This window comes from Pleurodeles waltl, chromosome 4_1 (assembly GCF_031143425.1).
Source record: "Pleurodeles waltl isolate 20211129_DDA chromosome 4_1, aPleWal1.hap1.20221129, whole genome shotgun sequence".
In the NCBI taxonomy this organism is placed as follows: domain Eukaryota; kingdom Metazoa; phylum Chordata; class Amphibia; order Caudata; family Salamandridae; genus Pleurodeles; species Pleurodeles waltl.
This window is the reverse complement of record NC_090442.1, coordinates 131,031,418-131,047,453: the sequence shown is the minus strand read 5'-3', so window position 1 is coordinate 131,047,453 and position 16,036 is coordinate 131,031,418. Positions and strand designations below refer to the sequence as shown.

The 16,036-nt window shown below is 44.7% G+C and overlaps 1 protein-coding gene across 1 annotated transcript in view; it reads left to right on the top strand.

The window, feature by feature from the left end:
• Positions 1-16,036, top strand: part of LOC138288481 (E3 ubiquitin-protein ligase TRIM39-like) — a 232,599-nt gene that overhangs the window by 47,977 nt on the left and 168,586 nt on the right. Inside the window, exons 2-3 of the mRNA XM_069230037.1 lie at positions 4,327-4,554; positions 5,297-5,328. Coding sequence (XP_069086138.1) covers positions 4,327-4,554; positions 5,297-5,328 — 260 coding nt within the window. The remainder of the gene's footprint in view (positions 1-4,326; positions 4,555-5,296; positions 5,329-16,036) is intronic.

Below are 16,036 nucleotides of genomic sequence, written 5' to 3'. Positions count from 1 at the left end.
TAATATCTGGCATTTATTTTCAGGAGGGTGCCGCAAGCTTGTTCAGTGGTATATTGGTTAAACTCCATTTTAGCTGAGACTAGTGCTTCAAGATGTGATTTACTAGTTTTGTGAGTATAGTATTCATGTTCTAGGGACTTTATATTTTCAAGGATGGAAGCGATAAAAGTAGCATCTGAAAGTAGAGTTATTAAACCTCCATGAAGATGTTTTAGAACCATTAAGAAAAAAATCAAGGTCAGTAATCACAGGTGCGTGATCTGAAATCAAAATAGCACCGATTTCAGAGTTGGCCATATATTGTCGGCCGCAACACGGGAGTTGGCTCCAAATGGAGCCGGCGGTGGTGCGACGGGTGCAGTTAGTGAAAAGCTCCATGGGGCCGTCCGTGGCAGGGGGCTTCTGCACTGCCATGCCACATGCCCCGCAACTCCCCTTTCCGGCAGCTGGTGGGAGGGGGACTCGTAATCAACCAACGTGATTACGCCGATTCCCAGCGGTGTGACCGCGGCGCTTCCGCCGTGGTCGTAATTCCATGGATTGCACCGCCAGCCTGTTGGCGGTGCATAGGACGACACAGCCCTGGCGGTCTTTGACCGCCACGGTTGTAATGAGGGCCATAATCAAGCCTAGAATGGGAATGCTAGGTAGGAGAATAAAAAGAGTATTCCAAGAGGTCAGGTTTGCATATTCTCCAGGAATCAGAGAGAGAATGCTGTAAAATAAAGTTTTTAAAAGCTTTGTGGGAGGCATGTGGAATGAAACGTGACGTGGAACGTCTGTCCAAAAATAGATCGAGAATTTGGTTGCAGTCACCACCTATTAGTAAATTGTTTGAGGAATGTTCAGAGACAATATGTGAAAGATTCTTCCAAACATTTGGATTCTGATGTGTGGGGCCGTATATATTTAGGATAGTAAGAGAAATATTGTCAATTGTAAATGTAACAAGTACCCAGCGACCTTCTGTATCTTGATGCTGTGAAATTATGGTAGGTTTGAGAGATTTATGACAGAGTATAATTACCCCATTTTTGTTTGTGTTAGAAGGGGAGTAGAAAATCCCCCCCACCCATTGTTTTATAAGCTTAATTGCCTCAGAATCGTTGAGGTGAGTCTCTTGCAACAAAGCAATGTGGCATTTCAAACGAGCTAGGTGAGATAAGACACCCTGACGCTTAATGGGGTGTTTAAGCCCCTTAACACTCCAAGTAACAGTTCTAAGTTGCATAACAAGAAGCATTAATAAACAACTACTGTAACAAGGAAAAAACTAGGCATATCAATTTTGCAAAAGCAAAGAAATGGGGAAAGAAACAAGATAGTAAAGAAAAAGAAAAGGAGGGAGATGACCTCCAGAAGTTGTATATACATGGATGTGGCAATACATGGACTAAAGTCCACGAAAGGTAAAGAAGACAAGATAGAAAGTGAATACCCTGAAAGGTAGAGGGACAGCGGAGAACCTGCAAGGACAGGCAAGAGTGGCTTCAACACAAGAAAAGTGATATTAGATATTAAAATATATGAAGGCGAGTTTCATGGAAGAAAAAAAAACATACAAACGAAAAATGTACCATTCAGGAGACCAAATAACTTACAAATAAGTTATTTGGTCTCCTGAATGGTACATTTTTCGTTTGTATGTTTTTTTTTCTTCCATGAAACTCGCCTTCATATATTTTAATATCTAATATCACTTTTCTTGTGTTGTACAGTAAAGGAGTGTGACATGAAGAACAATAAAGATCAAAGATGGTGAGAAAGAGAAAGAGATATAGTTGGGAAAGGAACATGAGGATTGCACAAAGAACACTATCTAAAAAAACAATATGAGAAAATAAGATGCAGAGAAGGAAAACCATGGATATAAATACTAAACATAACCATTTCTATTAAACTGTCCAGAAAAAAAAAAAGAAACTACATTAAAGACAAATTAAATTATATCTTCAAGTAATTGCAGATGCTCTTAGTTCCATTGCTTCTGTTTTGTGTTGGTAAATACAAGTTTGTAGTGCTGAAAGTTCCTCAAACAAGTAAGATTTGTCCTTGAATGTAATTTTGAAAAGGCATGGGTGAAGAAGACCATATCGAATATTCAAGGATTTGAGTTGTGGACGTAAGTCCAAAAACTGTTTGCGACGTGCAGCTGTAGCAGGAGAGAAGTTGTGTGTGAAAAACACTTTATGACCTGACCATAGCAAAGAGCCCATCTTTTTGGCTTCCGAGAGTATTTGCATTAAGTCAGTAAATTGGAGAAAGAGAATAATAATGCCTCTAGGATGTGCACGAGGGCCAGTTGAAGTCTGTGGACCTAAACGATGTGCCCATTGGATAGAGAGGGGTGAGGTAGAAGGCAAGCAAAGAATTGAAGGTATTGCTGTTTGAAGGAATGCAATCATGTTGGAGCCTTCCGAACCTTCAGGAATCCAAAAGAGGCGAATATTATTTCTCCTATTTCTATTTTCTAAGTTTTCAGTAAGCCTTTTAAGTTGAGCTATGTCCTTGGAGATCTGAGGATTGACAGTGTTACAATCTTCAAGGTTACTGACTCTCTGTTCCAGAGTACAAATTAGTTGTTCGTGTTGGGACCATTGTTCCTCAATACGTTGCAAAGAGGCATTAGTGTCCATCATAAAGGGCTTTAATGCATGCAATTCCTCCATGACATCATCTAGAGTAAGATGTGTAGGTGATTTTGAGGGAGAATCAAGGTATTTTTTTGGGCGCTTGACGGAGGAGGTGTTAGATGTTTTTTTTGCAATTGCACCAGCAGCATAAGATGAAGAGGCGCTATCCTTTAAACATACTGTAGCACTATCCATTGTTAAAGCTGATGGTAGAGAAGATTTAGTTATATGTGTGCGCACCACTCAAAGAGGATTATTAGACTTGGAGGAAGATGATGACTGGCTGCTCTGAGAATTATGTGGTCTCCCCATAAATGCCAGCATCAATGTGGTAATAGGAAGCCAGCAATGTGAGGTGTTGATGAAATTATATTACGATGAGAGGCTGCTGTGAGAAGTTTCCAACAACAGAGCAAAATTTAATACAAAATATATAAATAGAAAATCCTAAATTATTCTCTCATAACAGGCATGACAGAATACCACAAGAGCAAAGCACTTTACTGGACATAGTCAAACAATTGGTTACTAGTTTTAAGGGAACCTTCTGAAAAGGAAAAATCCCCTCAGTCAAAGGACAGCATTTACCATGTTATGAAGAGCAATATGAAAGAGCTCCTTCACAACAAGCGCTGCCAGTAAATACTGAAAGTTGAAAACCTCAGCTAAATGTGTTTGAAGAGAGAGGTCAAAAGTTCAGCTGGCTGTCAGAAGGTAATAAATATTCCATTGCAGAAGAAATTAGATTTGTAGAATGACATCCAGGCAAACAGTTAAAAGTCAAATAGAAACATCTCTGTGAAAGTTTAGGTTTGTGCAGAGGCTTATAGAGTGAAATGCAAATGATGCAGATAAATAATTACCTCAGGCCCTCACCTGAAGTCTCTGAAATGACTTCAAAACTTGATGTCTCTGTAAGATAAAGGCATATTTATGCAGTGGCAGAGCTCCAGTGCTCACAAATGCTGAAGAAATTAATCATTTTGATGTGAAAACATCTCCTTCTTTCCAGGAAGTGCTGAAGCCTCACAGAGCTCTAAAGAGCAGCGGCCATCTTGCGTGACCTCCAGCTTCGCCCCCCCCCTCTCACCACATTTTAGGCGGGGCCAGCATCACAGCGACCTCTCCCAGGGTTCATTGATAAACGGAGCAGCCCACCTTCCCAGAATGAGCAGCTGCTCTGAGGCGTACCCACCCGTGGCAGAATGCTCCGAGGTGCGTGCTGGCCGAAGACCAATGCACTGGTGAAGACAGAGATCGGGCAGCCACTCAACAGAATCCCGTGATTGGGAGTGCAAGTGGCATGACACGTGCGAGAGAAAATCCTACCCTTCCTCATCGCCAGTTAGTTCTGTTGAGCGGCGCAGGGAGCTTCGGGCAGTAATTATGACACAGACACTGTAATTTCCTTTTGGCCACGAGGTCCGAGTCCCCATGGCATTTTATTAACTAACCCCGCCTACGTCATGGTCATTACCATCATGACATGACTCGGTGGGGTACAGAACACCCCTTCCAGTGTAACATTCGATGGGGGGGAACCCATTGCAAACATGACAGTTGGGAGACGACGGGCGGTTTCTCCTGGGAACTCTCCTACTGAAATCATGCTCAAGTCTGTTCATGACACTAATGCATTTGCGTGTAATGGTTCTTTCTGATCGATCTCACAACTATTTTTCTTTCTTGAAAGGGTATCCTGGAAGAACTAACTGATGAAGTCAAGAAAGATTGTAAACTCCTGCACCAGAATTTGAAGCGAGCTGAAACCTCTCTTTTAGAGAGAATAGATGCCATGAAGGAGAAATCTTTAACATTTGAAGGGTTCAACACAGCCAAATACTCTAATAAAATATCCCCCTTCGTTACCATGATTGCCGAAATGGAGGATTGCTGCTCGCCTGCAAAGGATTTTCTGGAGGTGAGTTACTGATGTGCAGATTCACTTCTACCTGAATTGACATTGCCCCCTGTCCGTCATGGCCAGAAGATGACCCTCACTTGTCGATCCTTATGTACATTAACTTCCTTCATACATTACTTTCACACATGCAAAATCCCATTGTGTCTTCTGGTCAGTTTGTCACTTGGAACTCTCCCGCCTAAGCAGGGTATGACCTTCTCTCCAGCAAATACATTAATAGCAACATCGTTCTGTACTGTCTCTGTTGGGTTACATTGGTGGCCATGCCATTTCCTTCTTGTTCTTTATGTGAGCCCGGTCTCCTTGACTGCTTGCCCCTGGTTGTGAGTTGTCACTACAAATATGTCTGTAAGGGAGCTGATCTTCCGGCATTACTTTTAAACCATGCGGGGATACATGATGTGCCAAAGGTAGATAGTGCCAGTGTTTTTGGTTGTGTCAAGGAGATCTCATTAGATTTAGGGGGTTATTACAACTTTGGAGGAGGTGTTAATCCGTCCCAAAAGAGACGGTAAAGTGACGGATATACCACCAGCCGTATTACGAGTCCATTATATCCTATGTGGTATATCCGTCACATTTGGGACAGATTAACACCTTCTCCAAAGTTGTAATAACCCCCTTAGTGTTTGTCAGTCATGCCCAAATTCTGAAGCACAAGAACTTTCTAATCTTGGCTCCGTGCACTTTTTATTTTGAAGACTAATCTATTTTGTTATACTTTTTATGTTCCTTGCAGGATGTGAAAAGCGTGTTGCTCATGGTGAAAAGGTTAGTGATTTATTTAGGAAATGTTTATAATAATTCTAAATGTGCTTCTGCGCGAGTGTAGATGTGTGTGTGTGTCGGGGTTATTGAAAGGCACAGTCACTCTTTGTTACACTTAAGTAAGGGCCTCTGAAATGTAAACTTGCCATAATTCAGCACATGTAAATGCATTGCATATCTATTCCTTCTTTGATTTTCCTTTTAGCTGGTCTGCACACACTGCCATTACGTTGACATATGCATCTCTCCAGAACATACTAGATTCCCTACGTCCTTTAGCATTCTCTTCTGAAGGTCCTCTTTTGTGCTCCTACACTGCTCCCTGTCACTTCAAACCTCACCAACACCTCTACAGCTATCAGTATCTTCTCTACAGTTCATGCCCAGCTGACAGAGAAAGTTCTGGTCACTCTACACTTTTCTTCAGTTACTTACATACCTCCCTCCTTTTATCACAAAACATTTCAGTTATATTCCAAAGGAAAAAAGGGGCCATCAGTTTCAGTCTCATTACCTCTCATGCAATTGTGCGGAGAGTTTATTGTTCTGGTTATATTAGGCACTTTGTGTGCTCTTCCCTTTTAGACCTTTAGGGCCACATGTATGAAAATCAGGTTTTGCGACTTGCAATTTGCGAGTCGCAAAACCAGATCTACAACAGTGTCAATTACACTGTTTTCAATTCGCAATGTGGTCGCAAATGACCTACCTCATGAATACTCATGAGGAAGGTAGCAATTTGCGACCCCATTAGGAATGGCGGCACTCACAGGGATGGTGGCCTGCTGGGGTCAGCAGACCACCATGTCTGTGACTGCTTTTAAATAAAGCAGTATTTTTTTTTAATGCAGCCCGTTTTCCTTAATGGAAAACGGAATGCATTTCGAAAACGAAAATGAAAAGTTTTCTTTTAATTTTTTCAGAGCAGGCAGTGGTCCCTGGGACCACTGCCTGCTCTAAAAAAATGTTTTCGCATGCATTCACAAAGGGAAAGGGGTCCCATGGGGACCCGTTCCCTTTTGCGAATGGGTTAGCACCAATTTGAGACTGGTGCTAACTGCGCATGCGGTCACAAAACAATCATACATCGGACTGCGACTCGTATTTAGGAAGGGAACGCCCCTTCCTAAATGCAAATCGCAAACCCTTTTTGCGATACGGTAAATAGATTACTGCATCGCAAAAAATGGGTCTGTACATACCAAAAATGCTTTTTTCTCATCTCAAATGATCCTCTTCTGTAAATCGGGCTGTCTGCAATGGGAAAAAAAGGTACGTACATGTGGCCCTTAGTTCAGTAAGTGTTGTGTGTTTGGTAATAGCAATGTGTTCTTTTTTCTCAGATATTTAGGCCGATATTTATACTTTTTTAGCTCTGCATTTGCATTATTTTTTGACACAAAAGTGGTGTAAACTTAAAAAAATATAATAATTTTGTAAGTTTGCACCGCTTTTGCATAAAAAAAATGGCACTAATACGGCACTAAAAAAGTAGGAATATGGGCCTTAGTGCTGCAGTTTTTGCAGGGGCGTGGGTTAGACAGTTCATTTGGGGGGGGAAGGCGGCATCTCAAATTTCCTAACTAAAATGGAAGTAGCCAGCAAATTGAAGGGATGAAGTGTACATGGATCGGGATGGACTGTTCCCATGAGGAGCAGGGTCAGTATTGAATTCCATTAGGTGGGCCTCTGAGGCTGATTTAGAGTTTGGGAGACAGGTACTCATTGTGACATCAAGAGAGTACCCTGTCTGCCAAACTCAAGGTCCGCCATCTGAATTTTTAGTCAGACAAAGCTCAAGTTTTACGCGAATGGAGTAAAATGGTCTTAGTTGGTTTAAAATATCATTTGAGGGCCAGACAGAGAACGTGCCATCGAATGTAAAACAATCGACCATCCACCCTATTTACAGGGGACAATCAGATAGGTTATTCTTACTGCCCCTCACCGCCGGGTATATCCGTGTTAAAAGAATACATAGGCTGACATTTGACCTGCCTTTAAAGCACAGTAAATGTTGCACAATAAAAACAACATTAAAAGGCATATTTATTGCTCATTCACCTTCTGAACTCCAGAATGTATCAGTAGCCATACGATAGCCATCGTCCACAAATCCACCCTCAAGATCCACACCCACACGGAAGACACCCTCAAGACAGCCGAACACCTCCACTTCCAGATCCACACGGACCCCAACACTACCCTCAGAGGAACCCTCATATACCGACCTCCAGGACCAAGAGCCCCTTTCAGTGACACAATTTCCGACCTCGCAAGCACCCACGCCCTCGCCTCTACGGACTACATCCTCCTGGGAGACCTCAACTTCCACCTGGAGAACAACAACGATGCCAACACCGCATCTCTGACCACCAACCTCTCCAACCTCGGACTCAGACAACTGGTCAACACTCCCACCCACATCGCCGGTCACACCCTTGACCTACTCTTCACTGCAAGCAACCACATCTCATTCAGCCACACCTCCGACCTCCACTGGACCGACCACCACTGCGTCCACTTCACTTTCAAGAAAAACACCGAACACCATCGCACCCCACTACCGCCTCACCACCGCTGGGGAAATGTCACCGAAGACCAACTAACCAGCACCCTCGCCAAGAACCCACCGCCCGACCCCACTGACCCGGACTACGCCGCCATCAACCTCCAACAATGGATCCTCAACTGCGCCAACATCCTAGCACCACTCAAGAGACCCGCCGTCAACCAAGAAAAGAAAAAAGCAGCCTGGTTCACAGACGAACTGATCACCTCCAAACGCAACTGCCAGAAACTCAAGAAAAAATGGATCCTCGAGCGCACACCCGACAGCCCAGCAACCCACAAGGAAGCCAACCGCAAACACCACCAACTGATCCGACTCGCCAAACGCTCCTACTTCACAGAACGCCTAAAGAACAATGCACACGACAGCAAGGAACTCTTCTGCATCGTGAAGGAGCTCTCCAACCCCAACGCCAACGACGTCCCACCATCCCAGAAACTCTGCAACGCTCTCTCCACCTTCTTCTACCAGAAAATCGCCGCCATCCACGACAGCTTCAACACCACACCTCTGCCAGACCCCACCCCCAACAACTCCTCCCACACCAACCGCCTCACCACCTGGACCCACGTAGGCGACGCCGAAACCCTAAAGACCATGAACTCCATCCACTCAGGATCTCCCTCTGACCCCTGCCCACATCACGTCTTCAACAAAGCCAACGCCACCATCGCCCCCCAACTCCGCAAGATCATCAACCTTTCCTTCAACACCGCAACCTTCCAGGACAGCTGGAAGCACGCAGATATCCAACCCCTCCTCAAGAAACCCAAGGCGGACCTCAACGACCTCAAAACCTTCCATCCGATCTCCCTCCTCCCTTTCCCAGCGAAGGTCATCGAGAAGATCGTCAACGCACAGCTCTCCCACTACCTCGAAGACAACTCCATCCTAGACCCCTCCCAATCCGGATTCAGATGCAACCACAGCACAGAGACTGCACTCCTCACCGCCACAGACGACATCAGACAACAAATGGACAACGGTGAAACTTCAGCCCTGATCCTCCTAGACCTATCCGCTGCCTTTGATACGGTCTGCCACCGCACCCTACTAACTCACCTCCAAGAAGCCGGAATTCAAGACAAAGCCCTCAACTGGATCTCCTCTTTTCTCTCCGGTAGAACCCAGAGAGTCCCACTCTCACCCTTCCGCACCCAAGCCACCAACCTCATCTGCGGCGTCCCCCAAGGCTCCTCGCTAAGCCCAACGCTGTTCAACGTATACATGGCACCACTCACACACCTGGCCCATCAGCACAGCCTCCGCATCCTCTCATACGTCGACGACACCCAGCTCGTCCTCTCCCTTACTAAAGATCCACACACCGCTAAAGCCAACCTCCACGAGGGACTGAAATCCATCGCCGAATGGATGAGAAACAGCCGCCTGAAACTAAACTCCGACAAGACGGAAGTCCTCATCCGCGGTCGCTCCCCCTCGGCCTGGGACAACTCTTGGTGGCCCACCACACTGGGCCCCCCACCCACTCCTGCCAACCACGCACGCAACCTCGGCTTCATCCTCGACTCCGCTCTCACCATGTCCAAACAGGTCAACGCAGTCTCCTCCTCCTGTTTCAACACCCTCCGCATGCTCCGCAGAATCTTCAAGTGGATCCCGACGGAAACCAGAAAGACGGTGACCCAAGCCCTCGTCAGTAGCAGACTTGACTACGGCAACGCACTCTACACAGGCATCCCAACAAAAGACATCCAACGACTCCAACGCATCCAGAACGCATCCGCCCGCCTGATCATCGACATACCCCGCCGATGCCACATCTCCCACCACCTGAAGGACCTCCACTGGCTCCCCGTGGACAAGAGGATCACCTTTAAACTTCTCACCCACGCACACAAGGCACTACACGACGCCGGACCCACCTACCTGAACAACAGACTCAACTTCTACGTCCCCTCCCGCCAACTCCGCTCTGCCAACCTTTCCCTCGCCATCGTTCCCCGAATCCAGCGCAAGACCTCCGGCGGCAGATCCTTCTCCTACCTCGCCGCCAAGACCTGGAACTCGCTCCCGACCACCCTACGCCAGACCCAAGACCTCCTCACCTTCAGGAGTCTCCTCAAGACATGGCTCTTCGACCGATAGCAGCTAATCCCCCCCCCCCCAGCGCCTCGAAACCCTAACGGGTACATAGCGCGCTTTATAAATTTAATGATTGATTGATTGATTGAGTATGGAAGTGGGAGCTGTTTAACCGCTTGTTGTTAAGGTCCAGGTTCTCTTTGGCCACAGGAGGGAGTATTCCACAGAATACTTAGAGGACTGCTGGTGTCTGCCTGACAACTAACTTATCAGCTGTGATGGGACATCACTTTGAGTCTGACCTACAAACAAGAGCTGTTTCTCTGTTCTGAAGCACCTTGAAGCTCAATTGCCTGAATAGAAGGGGTAGGAGAGGGCAAGTCCTGCAGGAGGTGCTGTCTACCAGCACAAGCAGAAGCAGCTGATCCCGTAATGTAGCTCTGTCTGCCCAGATAGGCTTATATGAGAGAAACCATTGCGCTCCTGATCAGTGTTGCAGTTCCTGCCTTTTGTGGACAAATCCTTATCAATGTACTGAAGTGCACCTGAAGAAGACGACACCCTGTGACCCTGAATGTCACTAAAGCTGTGGTACTGTATTGAAGTATACTCAAAGCAGACAAAGCCACTGTGACCCTGAAAGCTGCTGGTGCCATGGTACTATATTAAAGTGTGCATGAATTGGACAGTGCAGATGTAAGGTTACCATTGGGTCAAAGGCAGACCAAGCAGCTGTTGCATCAAAGAGATGGGTATTAGAGAGGGGCTCAACCCTGAAGAAGACCAATGGTGCCCACTGACCCTGCCCAACTTACCTTTGTGCCTGGAAGAGGGTCGGCATCCATCGGCGACATCTGCGATTACAGAGCCTGACAACAGTTAGACCTACATGGCAGCCACTACAGCTGATAAAAACTGGATCAAAGCCAAAGTAGACCGGTACTCACAGCCACCAAGTCCACTTGTCTGAAACCTGCCACACTAGGCCTTACCTCTTGATGAAGGAAAGAAGGGAAATCTTACCCTTAGGGCATAGTGAGCCTAAGGAGGTGCAACAGTACATGTATATTGTACTGTGTAGCATTTCATCTTGAGTGACTTTTTACAAAAGACAAGCACTGAGTTAAACAATCAGTTATAGCACTGTTGGGTGATTATTGCGTTCTGAACTTGATACCACCCCCAGAATTTCACCTCGCTGAGAATCAAGAACTTAAGGTGTTGTACTTGGCCCAGATTGCAGAGTCATTGTAGGCCTCCACAGCTCTGGCTCAGTAGCTCCTGCTTGCCCTGTGGCCCCCAGAGCAGGGTCCTACTTCCCATAGTAAAAGGAATTCTTGAAGTCCTTCAAATCTATTCAAGCATTGATGCTTTTGTGTGTTGCAGAACAAGAGCATCAAAAAAACTATCAAATAGATTGGATAGTTGAGTACATGCCAAGGAAAGTGTGTCTCCTAAAGTTTGCCAGCTCCATTCCCAGTAAGGTAGCTCAGGAGGTTAAGTTCTGCTGCTGTGTATAACCTGAAGTAGAAATCTTGCAGGTCACAGGTTTCAATTCCAGTAAAATACCTGGATGGATTTAAAGAACCTGCTCCTTCAGTGTGTGTGGGAGATTTGTATGCTTGTTTGTCTACTGAAGGTTTTGCCCATTTTTTAAATATATTTCATAAGTATAAATCCAACACCAGTGGTGCAATAAAGAGAACATTTTATGTAATCAGGTGTTATAAACAGAGCATTATTGGGTGTGGGGAATGGTTGAAATAAGAGTAGAACTAGAATATGAAGAGCTGAGTGATAGCAACATGATCTAAATAGATAACAAAATGCACACTTAATTTTTACTTTACATATTCTTTACACCTGTACATATGTTTGAGGCCCAGGGACGTTCAGTAATTTGCTCAAAATCACATGATTTGTGGTCACATGAATAAGCCTATAGATGCAGGCTGGAAGTTTAAAATGAGTATGTCAGAATATGATAATGATAAGATTTGTTTCTCAAAATAGACGCTTGAGCCTATACGCAATTATCATGACACCTGTTCCATCTCTCCACGCTCCACTCTCGAACAATAAAAAATGTACCTTTGAACTTATTGCAGAATTTAGTTTAGAAATAAACACTACTCTGTGCTGTTAGCTTGCTTGAATGCAGTTTAGAGCACCTGCAACCTGAAAGACACTGCTAAACTCAGCGTGTGCGCCAGGCCAGTCTACCTACTCAATTAAATAATTATTAGGGATCTGGGGCCAGATGTAGGTATATTCCAATTTGCGACTTGCAAATTGCGAGTCAGAGCGACTCACAATTTGCGAGTCGCAAATTGAAATGTAGGATGGTGTCCCTGACACCATCTGCGACTCGCAAGGGGGCCGCAAAGGCCCACCTCATTAATATTAATGAGGTGGGTCGCAATTTGTGCCCCCCTTGAGACTCGCTGCACTCACAGAGATGGTGGCCTGCTGGAGACAGCAGACCTCCATGTCTGCAACTGCTTTTAAATAAAGCATTTTTTTTTGTTTTTGTAATGCAGCCAGTTTTCCTTAAAGGAAAACGAGATGCATTGCAAAACTAAAAAATGAAACGTTTTCATTTCATTTTTTCAGAGCAGGCAGTGTTCCATAGGACCACTGCCTGCTCTGAAAAAATGTTTTCAATTCCATTTACAAAGGGGAAGGGGTCCCATTTCAAATGGGTTCAAACTGCGATTGTTTTGCGACCGCGTTCGCAGTCACAAAGCAATCTGGCATTGCACTGCGACTCGCAATTAGGAAGGAGATTCCCCTTCCTAATTGCGACTCACAAACCCGTTTTGCGATTCGGTAACCAGGTTACCGAATCGCAAAAGGGGTTTTGTGCATCCACGAAATTCACTGTTTGCAACGTGCAAACTGTTTGCTACATCTGGCCCCTGGACCCCCACGGACTCTAGGAATATATATGTTTGTGTGGATGAGCAGTGAAAGCCTTCCTAGTGTGCTACAGAGCTTCCATACAATTAGCAATAGAATGCAATGCATGCTCTGGTGACAAAGCCTTCTCAGACAGTAGCTTTCAACATTTAAGGAATCAGAAGTAAAATAAGGAACAAACACTTGAACTATGATAAAGAGAATATGTGAATCCATTAAATGTTAGAAATTGGGTTTCTGGTTGCCAGAGGTATGCATCCTGTCCAAGCAGCAACCACGATCTTACTCAGGGTACGTCACAACACTCTCTAATTTATCCTGTTCTGGTAGGTTGGCACAGATCAGTCAGGGTTTACTTAGGAGGCAATGTGTAGAGTATTTGTGAAACACTTGAAACAGTAACACAGTGAAAACACCACAAAAAGACTCGGGTTAGAAAAATTTGATTATGATTTTATAAATACAACAAGATCAAAACAACAAAAATCCAACACGTAGAAGTTGAGATATGAATTTAAAAAGAATTAATGTAAAATAGCTCTAAGAAGCAATAAACGCTAAAATATGATACGTAGTCACAGGACCGGGGCAAAGTCAAAGGTTCAGGCCAACTGTGATGGAGCGCGGGCCAGATACAGGGATGCACTTCAGCCCGTAGAACCAAAGTATCTTGATCAAGAATGCGTTGCTGTAAATGAAGAAGCGAGGTGCCACCAAAGTGCTGCGTTGTGTTGAGCCATGCAATGGATGAGATGCATTTATTTTCTCCATGCTGCTGTAACAATGTGTCAGTTCTGAGTGTGATGTGTTGGTTCCAAATGCGGTGTACTGGGTCCACTCCAGGCAATGACGAGGATGTGCTGGTTCGAAAGTCACACCAAGGCAAAGATGCACCGGTTCTGATGAGGATGCTCGGGTTGGTTTGAAGAAGCACCTTAGGCTTAACTTCCAAGGATCCAGGACTGGAGTGACACCATTTCGGAGAGCAGAGTCCAGATGCAGATGAGTTGGAAGCCTTTTGTATCCCTGAGACTTCAATCAGGAGGCAAGCCGGCAAGCCCTTGGAGTAATTCTAGGTTCAAGTGATGCAGGTCCAGTCCTTCTCACCCAGGCAGGAGAACAGCAGGCAGCTCAGCAAGGCAAGAGCACAGCAAGGCGAGAGTCCAGTCCAGCACAGTATGGCAGGGGTTAATTTTAGCACCTTGCTTGGGCACTTTTATTTTAACTTAGCCTTGCAACATGTGCCCTTTCACCCACTTATTTAATTTAATCATTTTATTTCATTTTAGCATGGTTTGCTTTTAGCGGGGGTGTTTTTTTAATATCAGTTGCTTTACCGCGAAAGCATTGTTGTTAGTTGCTTTGCATGACATTTCACCCTTTGCTCAAGGCTTTGCATGATAGTTTATATAGTATTGCTGCCATAAGAGTGTGGAACCAGCCATCAACACCTAGACACATTGTCACGTCAGGCCTGTTCTCATAACACAACATGTTTTGTTATTAAAAACATCACACAGGCCAAAAGAGGTTAGAGAGGTCATTCCAGCCAGAGGAGCCATCCTGTGCTGTGTGCCACTTTATCGCAGTTTTGCTGATCCCAACCCTGTCTCTATTGCCTGCCGAGGAGACGGCCAGCAGACCCCTGTTCTCAGGTATGGGGGTGGGGGCTCCTTCCATGGACTAGTACGGGCAGAAAGGGCTATCACTGCTATGCTATCATGCAGATGCTAGAAGTATAGGTAGGAATCTTTAGGTACATGTTTATTCCAGGACAGTGGGACTGTTTATTTGTTTAACACTACTGGTCACAATTATCATTGTGATATGTTTCATCCTCCTAATAATCGTAGCTCATATCTTTTATCATAGAATGAAGTAATTTGAACAAATACATTGAAAACTGTCCTGCATCTTTTTGTCTGCCTTTGCGTGTGTGAGACATGTACAAATGAGAGAAAGGAACAAGATCTGCCAATCACAACTTCCCTGAGGAGTCAGAGTGTCGTGTTTTCTAGGCTGCCACAAATCACCTTTACTTCTTTGGTTTTGTGAGGTTCTGCTCTCTAGCCAAGATAGTTAGGCTGACAGCCTCCAACCAGTGAGGGAAAGACTCAGTCACTCACACATGGTGGTGTAGCCACCTGAAAACCAGCAGTCTTACCCCCATGGTAAGAGTCCTACGACATGGCGCCTCCAGCGTTGGTAAGGCACTCATTTTACAGGTCTTCTGAATATCTCTCTCACACATGGCAATAAGCCAGTGGCTCCAGGATGTTCCTCAAGCTGGCAAAGATTATTTCCAAAATGTATACTACTATAGATCGGGATAGTCTGAGGGCTGGCCAACTAAACCAAACTTACAAAGTACTTCCGGTTAGTAAAATACTAAGCAAGCAAAAGAGAGTTCAAAAAAATGCTGGGAGAAAAACAAAAACATAATAAAGATAGAAGAAGCCATGGAGGAGAATCTTTGCATTCAGAGACCTCAGCAAAATGTTAAACCTTAGAAATAGGGAAATTTAAAAAAAAAACTGACATATACCAATATATTGGCACTCACCCATGTTATTCCTTCCAGTGAGAGAGGAGGGCGATCAGGTAACTGAAATGAGCATGTAAAACTGAGAAAGGAGTGACAATGCTCATCAGAAGTTTTGGTCAAGAAGGAAGATAAATCTCCACAACAAAAATCCAAAGTCAAAAAGAAAAAGGATGCAGCAATTTCGGCTAAACATGCCAAAAATAATGAGAACATTACTGGAGAATAGGACGTAGGCAGTGACTCTGCTAGACAGCGCAGCAGAAGTCACAGTGTGTCACCAGAATCTCATAGATCTTCTGGATGTGACATCAACTAACAACTTCCTTGAAGTTGCAATAGCAGACAGGTTTGTCTCCCTACCTGACATGGTTTATAAATTATGTATACATATTGAGGGAGACATACAGCATACCATTAAAGTAGTCTCCTGGAGAAGATTAACACTAAATTATGATATATTATTGGCAGAAAAGGATTGGCCACCAGAATTTATCTGTATGCTCCCACAAGGAGAAGATGCCATTCTGCCTTCTTTCTCAGTCCTAGTTCCAGACACAGGAAAAGAAGCTTAAGCCAAAGATTGGGCATTGGCGCAAGTGTCAGCACTGTACCACAACCATGTGGGGTGG